Source organism: Vipera berus, assembly GCF_964194415.1.
Source record: "Vipera berus genome assembly, chromosome: 9".
NCBI lineage: Eukaryota > Metazoa > Chordata > Lepidosauria > Squamata > Viperidae > Vipera > Vipera berus.
The window spans coordinates 3,762,076-3,786,219 of record NC_138212.1 but is presented as its reverse complement, the minus strand read 5'-3'; the positions used below and the strand labels follow the sequence as shown (position 1 = coordinate 3,786,219).

Genomic DNA, 24,144 nt, shown 5'->3' with positions numbered 1-24,144 from the left:
GCATGGCTGGCTCGGGGAATTCTGGGTATTGAAGTCCACCAGTCATATAAGAGCCAAGGTTGCCTAGCCCTCCATGTCTGTCCGTTTCAACAGAGGATCGGCGATCTGTGGAAATCACCGAATCGCCTCAACAGGTAGTCCCTGGCTTACCACAATTGAGCTCCCAATTTATGTCGTTAAGTGAGGAATTCGTTAAGTGAGCTTTGCCCCATTCTACGACTGCTCTGGCCACAGTTGCTAAGGGAAGCGCTGCAGCTGGTAAGTTAGCAATGTGGTCGCTAAGCGAGTCTGGCATCCCCCCAGGGACTTTGCTCGTCAGAAGGGGGTCGCAAAAAGGGGATCGCGTGACCCCGGGATGCCTGCGACCGTCACAAATGTGAAGCAGTTGTCAAGAATCTGCATGTAAATCCCATGACCCTGGGGAGGCTGCAACGGTCGTAAGTGTGAAAAATTGGTTTTAAGTCCCTTTTCCCCCCAGTGCCGCTGTAACTTTGAATGGTCACTAAACGAACTGTTGTTAAGTCAAGGACTAGCTGTATTGGCTGCTTGGAGGAACGTTATCACTCGCTCTTTTAATGGATCGTTCCTTTAACGGATCGGATGATCGGCAAACGGAGGCTGAATTCCAAAGCTGGTGATCCTCAAATGCAGAGGGACATAATAGTACAAGGAAGCGCATCTATATCCCCTTTACGACCGGTGGACTTCAACTCCCAGAATTCCCACGCCAGCCATGCTGGCTCAGGAATTCTGGGAGTTGAAGTCCACTGGTCGTAGATAGTTGCCTGCTCCTGCACTAGTGTGACAGATGAATACAGAATAAGAGAGCGGGAAGAGACCTGGGAGGTCCTCTAGTCCAACCCCTGCTGAAGCAGGAGGCCCTAGATTATTCCAGGCAAAAGACTGGAGACAGTCTCTTCTTCTAAGCCCTCCAGTGATGCAGCACCCACAACCTCTGGAGGCAAGCCGTTCCAATGCTGGCTAGTTTTGTCAGGAGCAATGGAAGAATGCTTGCCGGACACATGTCCGGCTGGGTGACGGGCCATTCGAGAATGGCGGGCGAATGAAGGAGGCTGTGAAGTGGGAAAACCCGTACATGCAAGCTTCTCTCTCGAGAAGTTCACTTTGGGGGCATGCATAACACCGAGCAGACACGGACGGGGGCAGGCGTGCACTGGAAAATGGGTAAATTTACACAAGGTGAGGAGACAAAGGATTGTGGCAAGCGGGACTCCCTTTGGAGCGAGCAAAAGGTTAACAAAACAAAGTTCGCTCGTAGGTAACTGGCAGAGATGGTCTTGCTGAAAGTTGGTGGGGGGTTTTTTGGTTTTTTTTTTTTTAAAAAAAAGGAACATCGAAAACCAACGGGTTAGCAACTTCCGCAAAGTTGGTTTGTCTCAGGGACATAAATGTTTTCTGTGGGCGACTTTATTTAGGAAGCGCTGGAGCCTAAAAAGGCAGCCTCTGTCCAGATAAAATGTCAGTTCCTTTTTAAAAACAAAGCAAAACAAACATCACCCAAAAAAACGTGGGGGTTTTTTTCCCCTTTTTTTTTAAAGGAGGAAGAAGTAGTGGCAGAATAGCTCAGCTCTCCCCCCCCCCCCCCGCATTTCAAGCCCTCCAGCCACAAAAGTCTAGGTGCAAAGGAAGCTACCCGCCCCCCATGGGGAGGGAAGGAGGGATGGAAGGAGAAAAGGAGGGGGGCTGTCATGCCCTGGCAGGGTCTCCAGCATCTTCTCCATCCATTGTGGGCGGTACAGAATGGGAAGGGGCCTCCCCCTGGAAGAAGACAAGTCCAGCCTTCCTTCTGCTCAGCACTGCAAGGGAGGGAAGGGAAGAGGGAGGGAGGGAGGGAGGGAGGGAGGGAGGGAGGATGTTGAAGAGGGAAGGAAGGAAGGAAGGAAGGAAGGAAGGAAGGAAGGAAGGAAGGAAGGAAGGCATGGAAGGAGGGAGAGAGAGGGAAGAAGGAGGATGTTGAAGAGGGAAGGAAGGAAGGAAGGAAGGAAGGAAGGAAGGAAGGAAGGAAGGAAGGAAGGAAGGAAGGAAGGAAGGAAGAGCAAATGGAGGAAGGAGGGAAGGGAGCCAAGGAAAGAAGAAAAGACGGCATTAATTCACACTCTATCGTCTTCCTTCGCACTGCCCTCGCCCTGCCCCAATCTCTTCTTTCCCCAATCCTGCCAGCCCCAGATATATGGCCTTCAGTTCCCAGGATTCCCCTAGCCGCTTAGCCATTGCTGAGAATTCTGGGAACTTGAGGCCCACACACCACAGTGCTGCCCCGTTACAACATCCTGATGTCCTCTCGACTCAGATTACAGAATTCACAGCATTGGCCTGATGTTCTCACCCTGGCATCCTCTCCCCAACCATTATCTATGCTGGAGAGCCCAGGACAGGCTGGGGAAACCTTGGCCCTTTTAGGACTTGTGGACTTCAACTCCCAGAATCCCTGAGCCAGCCATCAATTCTGGGAGTTGAAGTCCACAAGTCATAAGAGGGCCAAGGTTTCCTAGCCCTGCGAAAGGCTGAAAGTCTGAAGCTTAAAAGGGCATTAAAAGGGCAGGGGGGTCTCATCGTTGGCCCACCAGCCCCCTCCTCACCTCATTCGTCCCCCCTCCTCCTCCTCCTCCTCCACCGCCGCCTCCGGGACTCAGCAAGCCCGTCTGCTCGTTCCGCCTGTCAGCCTTCATCTCCACCACGGTGTTATCCGGAGTGCCTTCCTTGGGGGTCCTGAAAGCAGAACAAAACAAGCCTCTGATGCAACAGGCGTCCTTCAAACCAAAATCAAGCACCTTGGAGGGGCAAGTGAGCATGGCAACAGGATACAGCAGCTTCCCCCCTCCCTAAGCTGGTTTGACAAGGCTAAACTAATAATATATTATTATTATTATTTTAAAAAGAAAACTAGAACCGTCAGATGTTCTGTGACCCCAGCAAGCGTCAGTCTGGGGAAGCCTACAATGTGCGGGGAGTTGTGTGTGTGTGTTTCCCCCCCCCATCCTTTTCTGTGCTCCCTGCCAGCTAGTTATCTTAAACCTTAAGGAAGAAGCCACATCTTAACCAAGCACTTGTTGTGTAGAAACAGCCAGCAAATCCCTTCCCCTCTTGCGCTGATGATGTTGCGTAGGCCGGTAATGTAATGTCTGCATGAAGAAAGCTCAGTGCACATCAAAAAGCCAAAACGAAATGTTGTATTTATTGGAGCCAAAGACGTAAAAGCGATTAAGGTGCCCAAGTCTTGTCTCTTCTCTTGCGTCTTTCCTCTCCTCCCTCTCTCCTCTCTCCTCTTTCCTTCTCTTTCCCTTCTCCCTCTCTTCTCCTCCTTCTCTCTCTTCCCCTCTCCACTTCTTTCCCTTCCCTTCCCTCTCTCCCCTCTCCTTCCCTCCCTCCCTCTCTCCTCCATTCCCTTCCCTCCCCTTTCCCTCTCCTCTTCTCACTCTACCTTCCCTTCCCCTCTCCTCCCTCTCTCCCTTCCCTTGACCCCTCCTTCCTTCCCTCCCTCCCTCTCCTCCCTTTCTCACCTTTCTCTCTCCTCTCCTGCCCTCCCTCCCTCCCTTTCCCTGCCACTCCTCCTTCTCCCCTCCCTCCCTCCCTCCTCCACTTCCTCTCCCTTCCCTCTCTCCCCTCCACCTCTCCTCCCTTTCTCCCTTCTCTTCCCCTCCCTCCCTCCTCCACTTCCTCTCCCTTCCCTCTCTCCCCTCCACTTTCCCTCTCCTCCCTCTCTCCCTTCCCTTCCCCTCTGCCCTGCTTTCTCCCTCCCTCCTCTCCTCTCTCCTCTTCCCATGCCTAGAGGAATGTTGTGGGAAACTGCTACCCCGGGAGGCACGAAAATTCGGGCTGCCAAGCGCAAAGCAGGGCACTCACAGCGATCTTTTCTCTCCCCGGCTGCAGGGCAACTGGCCGCGGCGTTGCATGAAGTAGAAGAAGCCCACGATCAGGAGCAGGAGCAGGACGCAGACGCAGACCGCAATCACCGCCACCGTGCTCCCGGTCTGACTCGGCTCCTCCTCCTCCGCTGTTGGGAAGAAAAAGGGGCCTTGGTGAAGCCAGAGAAGATTTGGGCCGATCTGGTCCTCAGCTGAGGCAGAAGAATGCCAGAAGCAGAACCAGAGTAGGGACTTCCTCCCGCCACTATCCGCAAGTGCCTTCCCTAACTTGGGTGCTTTCCCAGCTACGTCAGACTACAACTCCCATCATCCTGAACCGCCCCCCCTTTTTTTTCTTATTCGCACAGACAGAAATGGAGGAAGAGAAAGGAAATACTCACGAGCTGACTTCGGAGAGACAGATGGCGTTGGAGAAACTACAAGGAGAGACAAATTGGTTAGCAAAGTTCAAACCCCGCCCCCAAAAAATCTAACCAGGCTTTCTCAATCTTGGCAACTTTAAGATACAGGTAGTCCTCGACCTACGATGGTTGTTGCATTCCCGTGGTCAAAATTTCAGGCGCCGGTCAACCAGCCTGTATTTAGGACATTTTCAGCGTCCCAGGAACATGTGACCGCCAGCAAAGCCAATAGGGGAAGCTGAATTTGCTTAGCAACCACGTGATTTGCTTAACGACCACGGCAAACAAAGATCATAAAATCGGGCGCATCTCGCTTAAGAACAGCCTCAACCTAGTGGCTGACGTTCCAGTCCCAATTGTAGTTTTAAGTCAAGGACCACCCTGTAGGTGGACTTTGACTCCCTTGGAATTCTGGGAGTTGGAAGTCCACGCATGCTGGTTGGGGAATTCTGGGAAAGTTGAGAAACTCTATGTTAAACTCATGTAACCTCTGAGATCCAGAAGCAGGATCTTTGCCCCGCAGTAATTGCGTTAAGTTGCTTGAGGCGATGGCAACAGCCATTTTAATACAAACCACAATGAAATAAGTGCCAGGCTCAGAGTCGCTCCCAGCAATATAAAATAATTAATCACACCCTCAGTAATGTAATAAGGAGTACCTATAGCTCAGGGTTCAGCCGTTGGATTAATTTTTATGTTAGTTTTGTTATTTACAGGTGGTCCTCGACTTACGACAGTTGAGCCCAGCAGTTCTGCTGCTAAGCGAGACATTTATTACACGGGTTTTGCCTCATTTTGCAACCTTCCTCGGCATGGTTGTTAAGCGAATCACTTCAGGGGTTAAGTTAGTCACACGGTCATTAAATGAGTCTGGCTTCCCGCCATTGACTTTGCTTGTCAGAAGGTCGCCAAAGGAGACCACGTGACCTCAGGGACGTTGCAACCGTCGTAAACATGAGTCAGTTGCCAATTTTGATCGCATGACCATGGGGAGGCTGCAACGGTCGTCAGTGTGAAAAATGGTCCTCAAGTCACTTTTTTTCAGGGCCGTTGTAACTTTGAACAGTCACTAAATTAACAGTTGTAACTCGAGGACTGGCACCTACAGCACACCCGTGCATACCCACAACCGCAGGCACACCCAGGACCGAACAAGGAGTTTCTTACCCAATTTCAGCTGAAGGCTCTTTTTGGCCACACCATACTTGTTCTCTGCCGTGCACTGAACCCCGCTTTGGATTAGCTTGGGGTCCAGTTCCACTGACAATTCAGCAATGTACTTATTTGCAGAGTGCTTCACTGGGGCCTGGAGGGAGAGTCAAAAAAGGGGTTTGCACATTTCCATGAATTTCTACCAGTGGTGGGATTCAAATAGGGGGACAACCGGTTCACTGCATGGATGCCACTTCCGGAAGTCCGTTCTGGGCCTGGGCAACAAAAAATTAGCTACTGATTCTGAACGAAGTGGTGCGAAATGGCTGAATCCCACCACCGATTTCTACCTGCCTGCCTGCCTGGTTGGTAAAAGAGACAGGACTATTTGTGGCATTAGTAGCAATAGCGCTATAGCACTTAGACTTATATACCGCTTCACGGTGCTTGACAGCCCTCTCTAAGCGGTTTAGAGAGTCAGCACCACAACAATCTGGGTCCTCATTTTTACCGACCTCGGAAGGATGGAAGGCTGAGTCAACCTTGAGCCAGTCAGGATCGAACTTCTGGCGGTTGGCAGACCTTGGACTCACCTTTCCACCAGGAATGTTCCATCTGATCTCTGGAGGGGGATGGCCTAAAACCGTACAGGTGACCTTCACTGTCTGGTCCTGATCTTGGATGAGGGTTTGGTGAATCTCTAACTCTGGCTTTCCTGGATGAGAAAGAGAGGGAGAGAGAGAGAGAGGGAAGGACATTGGGCCCTCTGACCAAATAAAATTCCATGGTGAAAAGTTTCTAAACTGAAGCAAGAAAAACCAAATGCAGAGGTACAAGTATAGGTGGCACTTAGCTCAACAGTAGCAACTGTGAGAGGGATCTTGGAGTCCAAGTGGACCCTCACTTAAATATCAGCCAGCCGTGTGCTGCAGCTGCCAAAAAAGCCAACACAGTGCTAGGCTGCATTAACAGAAGGACAGAATTAAGATCTCGTGAAGTGTTAATACCACTTTACAATGCCTTGGTAAGGCCACACCTGGAATCCTGCATCCATTTTTGGTCACCACGATGTAAAAGAGATGTTGAGACTTTAAAAAGAGTACAGAGAAGAGCAACAAAGATGATCAGGGGACTGGAGGCTGAAACATATAAATAACGGTTGCTGGAAATGGGTATGTCTAGTTTAATGAAGAGAAGGACGAGGGGGGGACATGATAGCAGTGTTCCAATATTTGAGGGGCTGCCCCAAAGAAGAGGGGGTCCACCTATTCTCCAAAGCAACAGAAGGCAGGACAAGAAGCAACAGATGGAAACTAATCAAACAGAGAAGCAACCTGGAATTAAGGAGAAACTTCCTGACAGAACAATTAATCAGTGGAACGACTTGACTCCAGAAGTTGTGGGTGCTCCAACACTGGAGGTTTTTAAGAAGAGATTGGACAGCCCTTTGTTTGAAATGACATAGGGTTTCCTGCCTGAGCAGGGGGTTGGACTAGAAGACCTCCAAGGTCCTTCCAACTCTGTTATTCTGGGATCCCAGCGCTCAAGGGTTTAAGGCTGGGCTCCCAAAAAATGAGAATAGAAGATTAGGTAAGCTAACTGGAATGCTTGTGTGTTCGTGAGTCACAGGGAGGGGAAAGGATTTGGCTTCTAACCCTGCCCTCACCCCCTGAACTATGTGGTCTGACAGATCCCACTAATCTTCACAGCCTTGTGAGGGCTGTCTCATCTTGTCTTTCTAGGAAAAATTTGTAAAGAATAACTTCTGAATGAAGAGCGTCACAGACCGACAAGCGTGTGGGCCAAATCGTTACAAAACGAATGTCAGCAGGATCCTGGGCCAAAATGTGTCTTTAAAGCAGGGGTAGGCAACCTCGGCTCTTTTATGACTCATGGACTTCAAGTCCCAGAATTCCTGAGTCAGCATGGGGGAAACTATGGCCACTTCATGATTTGTAGACTTCAACTCCCAGAATTCCTCAGCCAGCATGGCTGGCTGAAGAAGTCTGGGAGTTGAAGTCCACGAGTCGTAAAAGAGCTAAGGTTGCCTAGCCATGCCCTATACCATTTCAGACAAAAAATCTTGCTTTAAACTATCTCAGTGCTCTTTCTTTGCAAGAGCCCTAGAGCGGTGTTAAAGAGGAATGGGCTTCAGGAATTCCCCAACATGCCAGCAGGCTTTCAGATGGGTGAACTTCAACTCCCAGAATCCCTCAACCAGAATGTTTTTTAGTTCTGTAGGCCTCCCAGAGTTCCATTTTTTTTGTAAAATGGATGCACATAGAAATCTTTTAAGCAAGCTACCTGTAGGGTGGGAAAAGAAAGCTTATTTATTTATTCATCACTACCCATCTTTCAATCGATTCTGGGAGACAGCCTGGTCTAGTGGTTGAAGCCCAGGGCTAGAAACCAGGAGACAGTGAGTTCTAGTCCCGCATATGAAAGCCATTTTTTGTGACTTTTGGGCCAGTCACCAGGAGACGGTGAGTTCTAGACCCGCCCTAGGCACGAAGACGGATGGGTGAGTTTGGGCCGATCACCAGGTGACTTGAGAGTTCTAGTCCCATCTTATGCAGGAAAGCCGGCTGAGGGACTTTGAGCCAATCCCTCTCTCTTAGCCCAACCCACCTCACAGGATTGTTGTTGTAGGGAAAATAGGAGGAGGAAGATATATTACGTGTGTGTTAGGCACCTTGAATTACTTTTAAATAATAAAGGGCAGGATCAAACCAACAAAGAAGCAAGCAAGCAAGCAAACTCAGGGGGGCAATCAAAAAACTAAAAGACTTATCAAATCATATTCAAAGTATAAAGCTAAACCGATTAAAACGTTAAAAACTGAATGGATCGGTCATGTTCCAATTAACTGATTGCAGCATCTTCCTTTCCTGCACCCTCCCTCCAGTTCCGTTTTACCTCCTTCCTTCATACACACACACACACACACACACACACACCACTACCTACGTACCTTCTACAATAACTTGGATTGACTCGTTCCGTTTCAGTCCGGAGATGCTGGGCACAGAAGCCTCACAGACGTAGGTGCCGGCCATGGGGTATGTCAGCCTTTCCAGCAACAGAGTCCCACCACTGCCCATCTGCTGTCTTCCCTGCAGGAGAAATTAAGGGGGGGGGGGGGAAATAGAAAAGATTGCTGCTGTTACCCCAGATGTGATTTCCTGCCTCGGGTCCTCCAGAAGAGACAAAAAAAAAAATCCTCAATTCGATCAATTCCTTCTTTGCTTCCGGGGTCCATATCTTGAAACCCTGGAATCCAAAGGAGTCTTATTGTTCTACTAGGAAATTTCATGGAAACTCACCAGCTTTATTGAGCTTGTGTCTTTCCATAAAATTTGCCGGTGGGAAATGGGGCGATGGATTCTTTTTGGATCCCTTGCTATTAGAGATCAAAGCGGCTTTTGGGTTTACGAAATCAGCATTAAAACTGGTATCCAAAGCAGTGAGGATCCAAACCATTTCCCATCCCCCAGAGTATATACTGGTAATTTGGTAAGCGTCATTAATTGCTTCCGGGAGGCATGATTAATACCAAAAACGATGAGTACCAAATTTTCCCCATAAGGAATAATGTAAATAAATTCAATACATTCCCAAACCAAAGACAATGCCCATTTTTAAAGGCAATATGTAAGAAGATAGGGTGGCATATCATCATTTACATGAGAAATAAACCTAAAAACTAATACTTAGATTAAATAAAATTAACCAGTACCGATGAGAAAAAAAGTGAAAAAGTGCAAAAGTACATAAAATGACCACAGAACTACCGCATAACTAATTTATTATGATGAGGGGCAAAATTTTCTCATCAAAATGTGCTGAGTACCAAATTTGATGAGTTTCAAAGCAGTTGAATACTGTTATCTCTTTAGAAATCTCTTGTGTGTCTGATCCGCCTGGCAGAATGGAGGGATTGTAGAGGAAGGAATCAGAAGATAGTAGAACCATTTGTTTCAATGTGTATTCCCCACTGTGTATCTGCTTACTCTCTTCTAGTCCCTTTCTCTCCAATAAATGTAAATACAAAATATTAATATCCTTCTTGATAATTATCCCAGCATCAAGGTAAGCATTCTAACAGGCAGGAGAGGGGGGGGGAATTAAAGCTGGAGTAAAATTGTAAGCAATTACGTGATTTCCCTCTTAGCAAACGCCTCATTTAGTGACCAGGTTGCTGGTCCCAGCTGTGCTCACTAAATAAGGACTTTTAGGAAATGACCAGGCTGAGCCCGAGAGAGAGGTCAAATGCATCATGAGTCATGAGTCCCTTCATGCCCACAAGAGATCTAGGTCCAGCCCACCATGAATTCCTTCTTTACCACCAATTTGCTTGGACCGTTAGTAGTTCAGATTCTTTTAGAGAACATTAGCTTACAAAAAACCTTTATACCCATTTGAATTGCCTGGATCTTCTGTTTTCCCTGGCGCATGACAGGACTATTGTTTAAAAATTTACTGGGGCAGCCAGTTATGTGAACACACCCTCCCAGGATTTCAAATATCCTGACCATGGATGCCAGGCCGTGGTCTGGCAGATGTGTTACTTATGAAGGAAGCCCTTGCAGATTCTACCTACCTTCTTCCATGACAAGGTGGGTATGTTGGAGCCACTGCCAGAACAAGTCAACTGAAGGTCTTCACTTCGGTTTACTTTCACTGTCTTGCTTGGATTTAGGACCAGGGGGTCCAGATCTGAAAGCCAGCAGACAAGGCTTAAGTTTAATTAGCAACTGGAGGATGAAAAGGAGGGTTGGGCCTGGGCCTTTCTCCCAGCATTCCATGGGCCACTCACAATGGATGGAGATGCTCACATCCTTCTCTAGTTCCACCTCGGAGGGACTATAGAAGTCCAATACCTGACAGCGGTAGGTCCCGCTGTCAGCCTTGGTCACTTTGGGAAGAAGAAGGACACCATCGGTGTTGGTGGGCAGGTCCGACTGGGAATCGGAAGGCTGGGAAGAAGGAGCAGAAGTAGGTAAGGCTGGAGAGATGACATCAATACATGTAGTCCTCAACATACAACTATTCCTTTAGTGACCATTCAAAGCTGAATGGTCTAAAAGTCCATTTTGAACACTAGAATAGAATAGAATAGAATAGAATAGAATAGAATAGAATAGAATAGAATAGAATAGAATAGAATAGAGTAGAGTAGAGTAGAGTAGAGTAGAGTAGAGTAGAGTAGAGTAGAGTAGAGTAGAGTAGAGTAGAATAGAATAGAATAGAATAGGAATAGAATAGAATAGGAATAGAATAGAATAGAATAGAATAGAATAGACAGAGTTGGAAGGCACCTTGGGGGTCTTCTAGTCCAACCCTCTGCTCAGGTAGGAAACTCTGTTAGGTCAACATGAACTCGGAGAGCAAAATGGACATCGCCAACAAAGTCAGAGTGCTTGGGTATGGTTAGGAGAGCACTGACTTTTCTAGCCTGCCCTATATATGTTTGCTGGTAAAATACATGGGAAAATCCCATTGGAGGAAAATTCCACTTAGGGTTAGGTCACCATGAACTCACAGAGAAAAGTGGAAATTGCCAACAAACTCGGAGTGGTTGGGTATGGTTAGGAGGACAGTTACTTTTCCAGGCTGGCCTATCTATCTTTCCTGGTATAATACATGGGAAAATCCCATTGGAGGAATAGTCCACTTAGGGTTAGGGTTAGGTCACCATGAGCTCATAGAGAAAAATGGACATCGCCAACAAACCCGGAGTGCTTGGGTAGGAGGACACTTACTTTTCTAGTCGGCCCTATCTGTTTTCTGGTAAAATACATGGGAAAATCCCATTGGAGGAATATTAACCATGTCAGACAAATAGTTATCCGCTCTCTTCTAAAATTATGAACAGCCCATGCTGAACAGTCTGAAGAGATCATCCCAACAGCACTGAAAAAACGGACTTATGACTGTTTTTCACACGACCGTTGCAGCATCCCCTGATCAAAATTCAGATGCTTGGCAATTGGTTCATATTTATGACGGTTGCATGTCCTGGGGTCACGTGATCCCCTTTTACAGCCTTCGGATACAGCAAAGTCAATGGGGAAGCCAGATTCACTTAACCACCATGTTACTAACTTAACAACTGCAGGGATTCACTCACTTAACAACCCTGGCACGAAAGGTCGTAAAGTGGGGGCAAAACTGACTTAAGAACAGCGAGTCTCGCTTAGTCACAGAAAGTTTGAACTCAGTTGTGGACGTAAATTGAGGGCTCTCTGTATCGGGAAGCTAATGTTGAATCACTGCCTGATAGACCCCCCCAAAACCGAACATTAAGCCAACAAAAATGACTGCTTCTTCGTTTCTTCCTTTTGTCCCCAGCCTGTCTGAACGGATCGTGTCAAAACTGGGCTTACCAACCTAATTCTCCTTCCTCAGGGAAAGGAACCAGGATCGGACCGAGCAGTACCTGCACTCTGAAGAATGAATATTCGGGTGGGGGGAACCCGTCGCCCTGACATCGCATTTGCACATCGTCCCCTTCTTTGATGACCTTTGGCGAGTCCAACACAAACTGCACGTTCTCGGTATAATCTGGGGTGGGTGAAGGAAGCAAACAGGTCTTCTCAGGAGTAGCCATGAAAATGGAGCGTTCCAGGAATTATAATTCAAAAGGTTTATTATTGGGGTGCATGGGTGGATAAAGGTGGTAACTCAGTTAGCAGCTGACCGTCTGCCCTAACGCCAGTGATGAAAGAATAATTTTGCGACCAATCCTGGCACGGATGATTTTTTTGTGGATCTGTAAAGCAGTGTTTCTCAATCTCAGCAACATCAAGATGTACAGACTCCCAACTCCCAGAATTCCCCAGCCAGCATTCAAAAGAGTGAGAAAGGAAGATCAAAACGACTGCTTCACTTAATGACCAAGTGGCCAGTCCCAATTTTGGTGGCTAAACTTAGGTTTCTCTATCTGTCTGTCTGTCTGTCTGTCTGTCTGTCTGTCTGTCTGTCTGTCTGTCTGTCTGTCTCTCTCTCTCTCTCTCTCTCTCTCTCTCTCTCTCTCTCTCTCTCTCTTTCTCTCTCTCTCTCTCCCCACGTAGGTAGACACACAGACATATGCATACATTCCTATGTTTGATATATATTTGCGTTAGACTGAAAAACAACTACACTTAGTCCTGGACTCAGAACAGTCTGTTTTGTGCCTGTCTGAAGTTACAATAAGTGACTTAGGACCATTTTTCACACTTACAGTTTTCACACTTATGATCACTGCAGCTTCCCCATGGTCACGTGATCAAAATTCAGCCATTTGGCAACTGACTCATATTTATGACAGTCGCAGTGCCCCCTGGGTCACGTGATCCCCTTTTGCGACCTTCTGACAAGCAAAGCCAATGGGGAAGCCAGATGCACTTAAGAATTGTGTCACTAACTTAACAACTGCAGTGATTCGTTCGATAACTGTGATTTAAAAAAAGGTGGTAAAATGGGGAAAAATTTACTTAACAAATGTCTCACTTGGTGACAGAAATGTCAGGCTCAATTGTGGTCATAAGGACTACCTGTATAACTCTTTAAAAAAAAAATCCTTCACAATGAGTTAGCGAAATTGAAAAAAAAAAACCCACCACAGTTTGCAAGACAGCTGAAACAACTGCAGCAAAATATACACATCGAATTCATCAACCTCAGGAAGTAAAAAGCTTGCTGACCCATCTAGATTTATCAAAGATCTTTACACATTTGTACTTTCATCCCCACAAAAACAAACATTAGAAACTCCACAGAGAATCCAGTCTTTGAAAAAAAAACACAATAAAAATAATAAGATAGTAACAGCAAAACCAAAAGTCAATTACGTTACGATTCTGCTTTTGCCAACTTGGGCCTTCTCCAGAGGGGTGCATTTCAACTCCCAGAATTCCTAGGAGCAGATGCACGGCTAAGGCTTCTGGGTGCTGATGTTCCCCATCTCTGGTGGGCTTTTACCCAGGCTAAACTTGCCTATTACAAGAGAGAATTGCTAGACAAAAAGATCCAGGAAAGGCATTTCATAGTTTAGACCAGGGCTCTCCAAATGTGACAACTTTAAGACTTGTGAACTTCAACTCCCAGAATTCCTCAGCCACCCATGGGAATTCTGGGAGTTGAAGTCCACAGGCCTTAAAGTTGCCAAGTTTGGAGAACCCCCGGAGTAGAATCCACCGTCACTTAAAAAGACTGTGGTTATCTTCATCCTGTTGAATCATTAACAAAACCAGAAGCTGCGTCAAAACCTTAGGCAGATAATATTGAAAGCCACAATCCTTTAGCAACTGGTTTGTAATTATGACGTTCACGGTTTTCCGGGGTCACGTGATCCCCTTTTGCAACCTCCTGAGAAGCAAAGTCAATGGCTTCACTTAACAACCGGATTACTAACTGCAGGGATTCAGGTTGGTGAAATGGAGCAAAACTCACTTAACAACGGTCTTGCTTAGCAACAGAAGTTTGGGGGCTCAATTGTAAGTCGAGGACTATCTGTACTCTGAGAAGCCCACGGTCGGTTAGTAGCCAGAGTGGGGGCTATTTTGAATTCTGTGTTTTATCAGCACTGCCCACCTCCTGGAAAGATGGGCGGGGGCTACAGGAGAACAAAACCCCCTCCCTCCCAGCTCCTCCCCCCCCCACGCTTACAGTGCAAGGTGAGATTGAAAGGCTGCGATTCCTCGGTGCCGACTTTCCCGTTCGGCATCTTGTAGCTGACTTTGCATTGGAAAGTGGAGTTTTTATGTTCTTTCTTGGGGCGCATGTAAAGCGTGCTGGACCTGGAATATAGTCCCGAGGCTTCTTTCACTGTCCTCACCACCTCGTAGAGTTCTGGGGGGTGGGGGTGGAAAGACAACACAATAAAAATGAGTTACACAACAGAGAATGTCCAGATTCAAAAGTGTCCAGACAGGTGTTTTTTTTAAAAATCTCTCTGTGGGCTCCAGGTGTATTGGTGTCAGAAAAAAAACCTGTGTATTCACCAGTCACCCCTCTTACACAAGGGTGGTGGGTCCCTCCCTCATCATATTCTCAACCTGGGGAATTCTGGGAGTTGAAGTCCGCACAACCTAAATTTGCTGAGGTTGAGAGTATTAAGAGTGTGAGGCAATTTCTTTAGAAGCATAGATGTTCCTGTTTAACAGTTTCTTGCAATTGTTTTCTCCGCAGCCCCAGCCTGATCTGGCTATTCTTGAAAATCTATCCCTGTTTGTCCGTCCGTCTATCTAATTTATTTATCTATCTTACTTACCTAATCTATCTTCTAGCTATCGTCTATCTATCTATCTATCTATCTATCTATCTATCTGATCTAATCTTATCTATCCAATTTTTATCTCTTATCCATCTTATTATCTAATCTAATATTTCTTACCTATCTTTATGTCTTTATCCATCCTATCTATCATCTATCATCCATTTATTTATCCATTCATCAGTCCATGTAACATCCATTCATCTCTCTCTCTCTCTCCCTCCGTCCATCCATCCATTCATCCATATCAGTCTCTCTCTCTCTCTCCCTCCCTCCCCCCCCCCCTTTGCCATTTTTTCCTACTGCACAAAATTGTCCGAACAGCCAAGTAAAAAGTGTCTCTTTATGATCTGTCAATCTGAGACCCCTCTGGGGGGAAGACCTGGATGTCCCTCCTTCAATTCAATGAACAAAGAAGGAATGACCAAGGCGTCTTTACCTTTGTTGTGTTCGGTGGTAATATTCAGACGGTGCCCATCTTTATACCAGCTGATGGATGGCGCAGGGTGGCCATTTTTGCCTGTGCACATTGCAATCTGAGGAAGGAAGGACAAGAAACAGCCGCTAGAAAGGCCTTAACGAGTCCCTGGGATTTCCATAGTGGGTGTGTATGTGTGAAAAGTCAAGCGGGGGGGGGGCTGTTATTCCGTAACCAAAACCTTGCCTTTTTATCATGAATGTCACACCTATAAAAACGGGGAAACATAATCCTAGCGTCCATCTCGACTTTTTTCACACACACCACCTCCGGAGATGCAGCTGGGAACCTGCTCATCTTTTGTATATTTGCAAATATTTGTAAAATGGTGGGCTACTAAGATGGGACGCTTGTGACCCCTGTCTCTTTTACACAGAATTCGGAGCCCTCTGAATAGAATTGCTCAAAACTGTTCCAAATGAGCCAGCCTTAGAAACAAAGGCTCTTTAAAATCCCCCCTCCCCCATACCAGCTGAAATTCACCTGTATGCATGTTCTCCTGTACTTTATAGCCCTCAGCCCACTGAATTTTGAATTATAGCCCATGCCTACTTTTTAACACCGGCCCATCCCTGCCCTTAAAAGACCATTTGCAAATAGCAATTCTTTGACTTTCAAAAACTAATAAAGAACAACAACTTCAGTGCTCCCCACCCCTCAAAAAAACAAAAACAAATCAAAGGCAGGTAATCCTCAACTTAGGACCACAATTTCTGCGGCTAAGCGAGACAATGGTTAAGTGAGTTTTGCCCCATTTTGCGACTTTTCTTGCCGCGGTTGTTAAGTGCAGTCGATAAGAGAGTTAACAAGGTTATTAAACGAATCTGGCTTCTTCCCCGTCCACTTTGCTTGTCAGAAGGTCACAAAAAGGGATCAGGTGACCCCGGGACGCTGCAACCGTCATTAAGTACACGCCGGTTGCCAAGCGACGGAATATTGATCACGTGACCGTGGAGGGGATGCAGCAACGGTCGTAAGTGTGAAAAGCGGTCAGTAAATGAACTGTTGTAAGTCAAGGACCACCTGTAAACGGAGTGCCTGCATTTAAAGAGAGACAAACTCACCTCCAAAGCAATATCAGTGGTTACAGAGAGGGTCCCGGAGTTACGTGTCAGCTCTGGTGGTTCGGGTGGATCTATAAAGAGAGAGAGAGAGATCCAGAGAGACGGCAAAAGGATGGAGGCTGGGAGGGAGGGAGGGAGGGATCCAAGACTGACCTACACTTGCAAAAACAAAAGTTTTGCCTGGCAGAGAGCTGAAAATGATAAAACAAACCTTGCAATCAAAGAAAAACTGCCCAGGAAAGTAATAAACCTGGAGCAGGATTCCAGGAACTTAAAACTCCGCCATTGCTGTTTTATCAGAGAAGGGAAATGATGGAGTGTTTTCCGTTTGTCAGCAATGAAGGTGGCTGGGCAAACACAGCTGCTTCTGTTTGCACCGGCTGTTTTTAAGCATCTCTCCGAATCCCCGTCAAGAGCAAAGCAAATGAAGGAAGGCGAGTGGGGGAGAGATGGGTTTGCAGCAGATGGGGAAGAGAAACTGGGGATTGTAGGAAGAGCTTAAAATGGAGGAGGGGTGACTTGGGGCTAATCACCGGGAGACCGTGAATTCTAGTCCCGCCTTAGGCATGAAAGCCAGATGGGAGACTTTAAGCCAATCACCAGGAGACGGTGAGTTCTAGTTCTGCCTTAAGCATGAAAGCCAGATGGGAGACTCTGAGCCAATCACCAGGAGACGGTGAGTTCTAGTCCCGCCTAAGGCATGAAAGCCAAATGGGGGACTTTGAGCCAACCACCAGGAGACCGTGAGTTCTAGTCCCGCCTTAGGCATGAAAGCCAGATGGGAGACTTTAAGCCAATCACCAGGAGACGGTGAGTTCTAGTTCTGCCTTAAGCATGAAAGCCAGATGGGAGACTCTGAGCCAATCACCAGGAGACGGTGAGTTCTAGTCCCGCCTAAGGCATGAAAGCCAAATGGGGGACTTTGAGCCAACCACCAGGAGACCGTGAGTTCTAGTCCCGCCTTAGGCATGAAAGCCAGATGGGAGACTTTAAGCCAATCACCAGGAGACGGTGAGTTCTAGTTCTGCCTTAAGCATGAAAGCCAGATGGGAGACTCTGAGCCAATCACCAGGAGACGGTGAGTTCTAGTCCCGCCTAAGGCATGAAAGCCAAATGGGGGACTTTGAGCCAACCACCAGGAGACCGTGAGTTCTAGTCCCGCCTTAGGCATGAAAGCCAGATGGGAGACTTTAAGCCAATCACCAGGAGACGGTGAGTTCTAGTTCTGCCTTAAGCATGAAAGCCAGATGGGAGACTCTGAGCCAATCACCAGGAGACGGTGAGTTCTAGTCCCGCCTAAGGCATGAAAGCCAAATGGGGGACTTTGAGCCAACCACCAGGAGACCGTGAGTTCTAGTCCCGCCTTAGGCATGAAAGCCAGATGGGAGACTTTAAGCCAATCACCAGGAGACGGTGAGTTCTAGTTCTGCCTTAAGCATGAAAGCCAGATGGGAGACTTTGAGCCAATCACCAGGAACAGTGAGTTCTAGTCCCGCCTAAGGCATGAAAGCCAAATGGGGGACTTTGAGCCAACCACCAGGAGACCGTGAGTTCTAGTCCCGCCTTAGGCATGAAAGCCAAATGGGAGACTTTGGACCAATTACAGGAGACTGGGAGTTCCAGTCCCACATTAGCTATGAAAGCCAGCTGGGTGACTTTGGGCCAGTCCCATTCTCTCTGCTCAACCCACCTCGCAAGGTTGTTGTGGGGAAAACAGGAGGAGGAAGGAGTGTTAAATGTTTGCTTCCTTGAGTTATTTATAAAAATAGTATGGGTGGGATATAAATAATCGGTATAAGTACTCTTACCGAAGACCTTGAGTTGAGTTCTTCCGGTGTCACTTCCGGAGCCGCTGGTGACTTGGCAAGAGAAGAATTTTTCATCGTTCACGTCGATGGCAGTAATGACCAGGCTGTTGTTGGCATCCATGAAGATCCGGTGGGTATACTCCGTTCCTTTGTCCACGCCGAGCTTACCCTTCTCGTTGTACGCCAGACGCCGCTGCTCCCCACTCTTGTCCATCTGGAAGTTTTACATAGTTATGGATTTCTCCGACCCTTAAGGAAAGCCTCTGCTCCTACAGAGGGGGCATTTCATCCCTGACCCCAACACTCCCGTGCCCTGTTCTCCTGGGCAAACGCAGAATACTCACAGTGAACCATTCTACCAGGAGGTAATCCTGCTCTTCCATCCCTGTGTAAGAGCAGAAAATGGGCACCTGCTGGCCCATAACCACCTCCATCTCGGCTACCATAGACACCTGGACCTTCGCCTGGCATCCTGCAGGGGAGAAGAAAGGACCATCAGATGGACTCAGCAAAGACTCGAGGACCTCAGAAGCTCCTTGCTTGACTAAGAAAATCCTGGAGAGGTTTTGCTCAAAGTCTAGCTCTGTTTGGCATGAAGGCCTTCCAGAAATTCTGTGACAGGATCACCAGCTCCTTCCTCTGCCTGGTCCCTGCTTCTTCTCTCCAAACCAGTGTTTGGAGCAACCTTCCAAGAGCCAGATTAGCCAGATAGCCAGACAAGACCACGATTGACCTAAATTGGTCCTTCTGTCTAATTTGGATCAAGTTTTTGGTGCTGTTGCCTTATGGATTTTTCAGGCAATTATAGCTGTGGTTACTGCAATCAAAAGGAAGTTTGGATCAGGAGAAGCAAAGCTGGGGACCTGAATTGCAACTCCCCCATCATTGAAGAAAAGGGACATATAGGTAGTCCTTGACTTATGACCATTTCTGTTGCTCAGCAGGGCAGTGGTTAAGAGAAGTCCTAACCGATTTTACGACCTTTTTTTGCCATGATTGTTAAAAGAGAATCACTGCGGTTATTAAGTGAATCACGTGGCCATTAAGCAAATGTGGCTTCCCCCCATTGGCTTTGCTGGTCAGAGGTCAGCTGGGAAAGTCAGCAATGGTGATCACATAACCCATGAATACATGCCGGTTGCCAGTCGCATGAATTTTGATTACTGTGACCCGTGGGATTCAGTGGCTGCTGTTAAGTGCAAGAATCAGTTGTCACCTGTAATGAGCCACTGACAGTCCCTCTCACACAGTGTCTCTCAAGCTTGGCCACTTTCAGATGGGTGGACTTCAACTCCCAGAATTCCCTAGCCAACCACTGGAATTCTGGGAGTTGAAGTCCACCCCATTTAAAATGGCCAAGCTTGAGAAACACTCTAGATTCTGCATCTATCTATCAAAAGTGAAGTCCGACATTCCTCACAGAGACAAGATAGCACCGTCCGTTTTTCACATAAAAAAAAGAGAGAGAAAGAGAGAGAGAGAGAAAGAAAGCTTTCCTTTTTGTTCTGCGAAATTTTGGATTGGTAAGCAAAATCCACTCACAAAACGTGCAAACTGCCCCGTTTTCTGTCCTCGGCTGTTGGGACGTTGCAGCTGAAAATCCCGCCTGCCTTCCCATTTTTGTATCTGGAGATTAACATCAGCTTCCTTTCCTTCAGTCTTGATAAAAATATCTGGCAGCCAAGCCTGCATCTCACAAGGCCGGTCCAGTTAAAGGGCCCGTTTTTAATGGAAAATACACATCATTTTTATTCTGCGCTCCCTTTGCAAGAGAAAGCTGCCTAGTGTCTCTTATCCACAAACCACATCCTTTGCCGTGTCGAGTTCTCCATTCAAAAGGCCAGCAGCACACGACGCCAAACCCTTCAAATTTTTCAGCTTGCACACATCAAGCGATCCAGCCTTTGGTGCCCAGCCCAGGGGTTGCCGCTGCTCAGCTTGCAGAATTATAGAAATGGGAATGCTTTAAGGGACGGGACAAATTTAGATTAAATGAAAATGAAGTGGTATTAATCGCAAATTCATGCAGTTCCTCCATGGGTAGTTAATAGGTCTACGTGGGGTCAGCACCTGTTCAAACTCTGGCACTTTGGGGAGATCTTTTCAGCTTCTCTTCTGAGCTGCTGGATGCAACATGGAAGGATCACTACATTCTCCCCCAAATGTAGCCTGATCACTTGCAAAAGGTCATGTTTGTCAATGAGACCACAGCTGCTACAAAAGGCATGTAGTGTCCGTCTGTCTGTCTATCACCCATCCATTATCCATCTATCCATTCCTCTATTGTCCATCCATCCATTCATTCATTCATTGCTATCTATCTATCATCTATCTATCTATTTATCTATCTATCTATCCATCCATCTATCCATTCCCCTATTGTCCATCCATCCATCCATCCACTTATCCATTTCTATCTATCTATCTATCTATCTATCTATCTATCTATCTATCTATCTATCTATCTATCATCTATCTATCTATCATCTATCTATCTATCTATCATCTATCTATCTATCTATCTATCTATCTATCTATCTATCTATCTATCTATCTATCATCTATCTATCTATCGTTTCTACACAATCCACTTCACTAAGTGATCCTTGGGCAGTTTACAAATAACATCATAAAATAATATAAAAACGTGACCAAAAGTACAATTAAAAACCATGTTTTTTAAAAACAAATTTAAAACGCAGTTAAAAGCACAGTTAAAAAAGAGTAACCATCCTTCCCTTCAGCAAAGAGGCTATAAAACAAGTCATTTCTTTTCAGTCAAAATCAATTCCTCCTGATTTCACCGAGGTGGCCCTGGACTTGACATTGTTTTCATTCAGACCGCTGCCTTGTCTTTCCAAGTTCACCTACATTCGGAAATTTCCCAGTGGTCTCCCGTCCAAGAGCTAACTAGGCCAGGTGCTAAAACTGCAGCTGCCAGGTGCTAAAGCTGCCAATCTAGATTCCTCGTTTAAGTGTTTGCAAAGGAAAGGAAAGAGGGTCTTAATTTTGCATCCAAGCATGCAATGCTAAAAATTGCATCCAAACCACCGGATGGTCAGATGGACTTGTTTTTGCAGTCCTGTTAAAATCTTCTCTTCTTGACTGTGGAAATATGCAGAATTCTGTACAGTAACAAGTATTTCCGAAGCGCTTTGAAGGCAGAGTGTATTATCCAGGCCTCTAAGCCGTAAGAAAAAGAATCTTCTGTCTTCCCTTCTGGATGTGGTAAACTGGCAAATTCACTCCAGCCCAGCCAACATCCTTCCCCTTTCTCCTATACAATGTCAGACAGTTATTATATGCCTCTGGCCCCTCTTAAGGCAATCTTGAATAAATATGTGCTGGGATAGAGGGGCGAGGGGGGGGGGAGAGAGAGAAATAAAGCAGCTCTTTGCCTCTGCTATGATGGTGTGTGTGTGTGAAAAGGATATGAAAAGCCCGCAGCAGCTGAGCAAGTAGCAGCTGCTTGAGATTCCAGGCTGGCACCGAGGGCTTTGTTCCCAGGTAAATCCCTCCAAATTGGGGGCGGGGGGGGGAAGGAGGAGGAGGAAGGGCAGCTTTCATCTTCCAATTGGATAACAGGAAGGGGGATTCTTGCAAGGCAAGGTGCCCAGAAACTCCTCAGCGCCAGGGAACCAGTTGGCAAAGTGGATTGTGTGCTTCTCTCTGTGTGTGTGTGTCTGTGTGTTTTGTGTGTCTGTGTGTGTGTGTGTGGAGAGAGAGGGGGGGGAGGAAGAAAGAAAGATAATGAAATTAAGAAAGAAGGAAAGAAAGAAAAAATAGAAAAGAAAAATAGAAAGTGAAAGAGAAAGAAAGAGAAAAGTAGAAATAAAGAGAAATAGAAACGAGAAAAGTAGAAATAAAGAGAAATAGAAAGAGAAAAATAGAGTGAATGAAAGAGAAAGAAAAAGAAAGGAAGGAAGGAAGGAGGGAAGGAAGGAAGGAAGGAAGGAAGGAAGGAAGGAAGGAAGGAAGGAAGGAAGGAAGGAAGGAAGGAAGGAAGGAAAGAAAGAAAGTGGGGAAGGAGGAAGGAAGGAAGGAAGGAAGGAAGGAAGGAAGGAAGGAAGGAAAGTGGGGAAGGAGGGAGGGAAGGAAGGAAGGAAGGAAGGAAGGAAGGAAAGTGGGGAAGGAGGGAGGGAAGAAGGAAGGAAGGAAGGAAGGAAGGAAGGAAGGAAGGAAGAAAGGAAGGCCAAGCCACAAAAAGAAAAAACTGCTCAATTGTGACCGATGGCACCAACTCTCAAGAATTCCAACAGGATTTTTGGAAGTTCAACGATCCCAACAGGATTTCTTTCTTCGTACACTGGAGATGACAGGAGCCTTGATCCAACCCATCTGAAGTTGGCCGGCTCAGGAATTCTGGGAGTTGAAGTCCACAAGTCATAAAAGAGCCATCATTCCCCACCCCTGGATTAAAACATCAGCAGACTTACTTTACCTCCCATCCAACTATCCCAAGACTTCAGAAGGAAGGTGAGAAGAGAGAATTGCATTCAAACCTACCAGCCCTCAAAGAACAGGGAGGCCAAATTATAATATTTTTTTCTTCCCAGCATTACTCAAATAGGAGCCACCTCTGAGTTAATTCCCAAAGAGGCCCTGCGGCAGAGATGTATAAGCGGCTGAGATACCCGGTGAAAGATTTCACTTGCAAATATTCCCTCAGAGTCTTCCCATCCTAGAACTTTCTTCGTATGCGTCACAAAGTGTGTGTCAACCTCAGCAACTTGACGATTTGTGGACTTCGATTCCCAGAATTCCCTAGCCAGCCATCTTGCTGAGTTGAGAAACACTATTCTACTCTATTCTGACTTGAAGAAAAAATAATTTCTGCCCATCTTGTGACTTTTCTTTTGGTGAATTCTTCTTACTGCAGCGTGTCTCAACCTCAGCAAGTTTAAGATGGGTGGACTTCAACTCCCAGAATTCCCCAGCCAGCCATGCTGGCTGGGGAATTCTGGGAGCTGAAGTCCACTAGTCCTGAGGTAAAGAACCTCTACTTTATTCTGACTTGGAGAGAAGAAATATTTTAGTTGCAAATATTTCTTTCACAGTCTTTCCACATAGTGTGTGTGTTTGTGTGTGTGTGTGTGTGTGTGTGTGTGTGTGTGTGTGAATTCTTCTATTGCAGTGTGTCTCAACCTCAGGGAACTTGAAAATGGGTGGGCTTCCCCCTGGCTGGCTGGGGAATTCTGGGAGTTGAAGTCCACCAGCCGCTGAGATTGAAAAACATTATTCTGTTGTGACTTAAGAGAGAGGAAGGTCATGTTTTAAAACATTCAAGGCTGCTGCTAAAAACAGCTTCCTTGAGAGAATTTTAGTTTGTGTTCTGACATCCGGTCTCTGAGGTGGATAAACTCTGTAGGCAAAACATTTTTGGGGGGGAGGCTGTTGTGGGCATGTTCTCAGTCCTAAGTTTTAATGCTTCAATTCTAATCCTGACCCAAAACACTATTTCGCCCCAAGGCTATCGGATAAATATTGCTCTCCGCCAGCCTTGGCATCCCGCAACATCTTTATTTATATACCTACAGGTACTCCTCGAGTTACAACAGTTCATTTAATGACCGTTCAAAGCTACAACGGCCCTGAAAAACGTGACTTAGTGACCCTTGCAGCATCCCTGTTGATCACGTGATCAAAATTGGGCCGCATAGCAACCGACTTCTATTTATGATAGTTGCAATATCCCGGGTTTATGAGATTTCAAGAACCAGAGGAAGTTGGTCATCAGAAGGAAGAAAAAAAACAACAACCCCAAACTTGCAACCTTAAATGATGTGGTGGTGGTGGTGGGGAGAAACCCAACAAACCTGGCCTGAAGTTCTCGGCAAAAGAGGAAAATTGTGTAAAAGAAGGAATTGAGAAAGAACGAGCCCTTTCAGCATTTTCCTTCCCAACCTCGCTTGCAGGTTAAGACAGGCTGAATGCAAAATGGCTGAATGCCTCTAAGCCAGTGGCTGGGGAAAAGTGGGAGTTGATGGCCACACATCTTACAGTTGCTCTGCTTGAGAAAGACTGCTCTGAGCAATGTACATCCCCACAAAGAAAGATGCCGTGCATTCCATGAGGCCTCCCACCCCTAGGCCCTT

At 46.6% G+C, this 24,144-nt stretch overlaps 1 protein-coding gene across 2 annotated transcripts in view; it reads right to left on the bottom strand.

Moving 5' to 3' along the window:
• Positions 1-779: 779 nt before the first annotated feature.
• BCAM (basal cell adhesion molecule (Lutheran blood group)) overlaps positions 780-24,144 on the bottom strand; it is a 58,141-nt gene continuing 34,776 nt past the window's right edge. For both annotated transcript variants that reach the window (XM_081335223.1, XM_081335224.1), the window contains exons 2-16: positions 18,394-18,521; positions 18,050-18,263; positions 16,242-16,312; positions 15,139-15,235; positions 14,093-14,275; positions 11,880-12,004; positions 10,257-10,416; positions 10,041-10,156; positions 8,412-8,553; positions 6,034-6,155; positions 5,456-5,594; positions 4,268-4,303; positions 3,865-4,015; positions 2,601-2,730; positions 780-1,817 (exon numbers count right to left, since the gene is read on the bottom strand). In XM_081335223.1, coding sequence (XP_081191349.1) covers positions 1,812-1,817; positions 2,601-2,730; positions 3,865-4,015; positions 4,268-4,303; positions 5,456-5,594; positions 6,034-6,155; positions 8,412-8,553; positions 10,041-10,156; positions 10,257-10,416; positions 11,880-12,004; positions 14,093-14,275; positions 15,139-15,235; positions 16,242-16,312; positions 18,050-18,263; positions 18,394-18,521 — 1,820 coding nt within the window. In that variant the 3' untranslated portion in view covers positions 780-1,811. The remainder of the gene's footprint in view (positions 1,818-2,600; positions 2,731-3,864; positions 4,016-4,267; positions 4,304-5,455; positions 5,595-6,033; positions 6,156-8,411; positions 8,554-10,040; positions 10,157-10,256; positions 10,417-11,879; positions 12,005-14,092; positions 14,276-15,138; positions 15,236-16,241; positions 16,313-18,049; positions 18,264-18,393; positions 18,522-24,144) is intronic.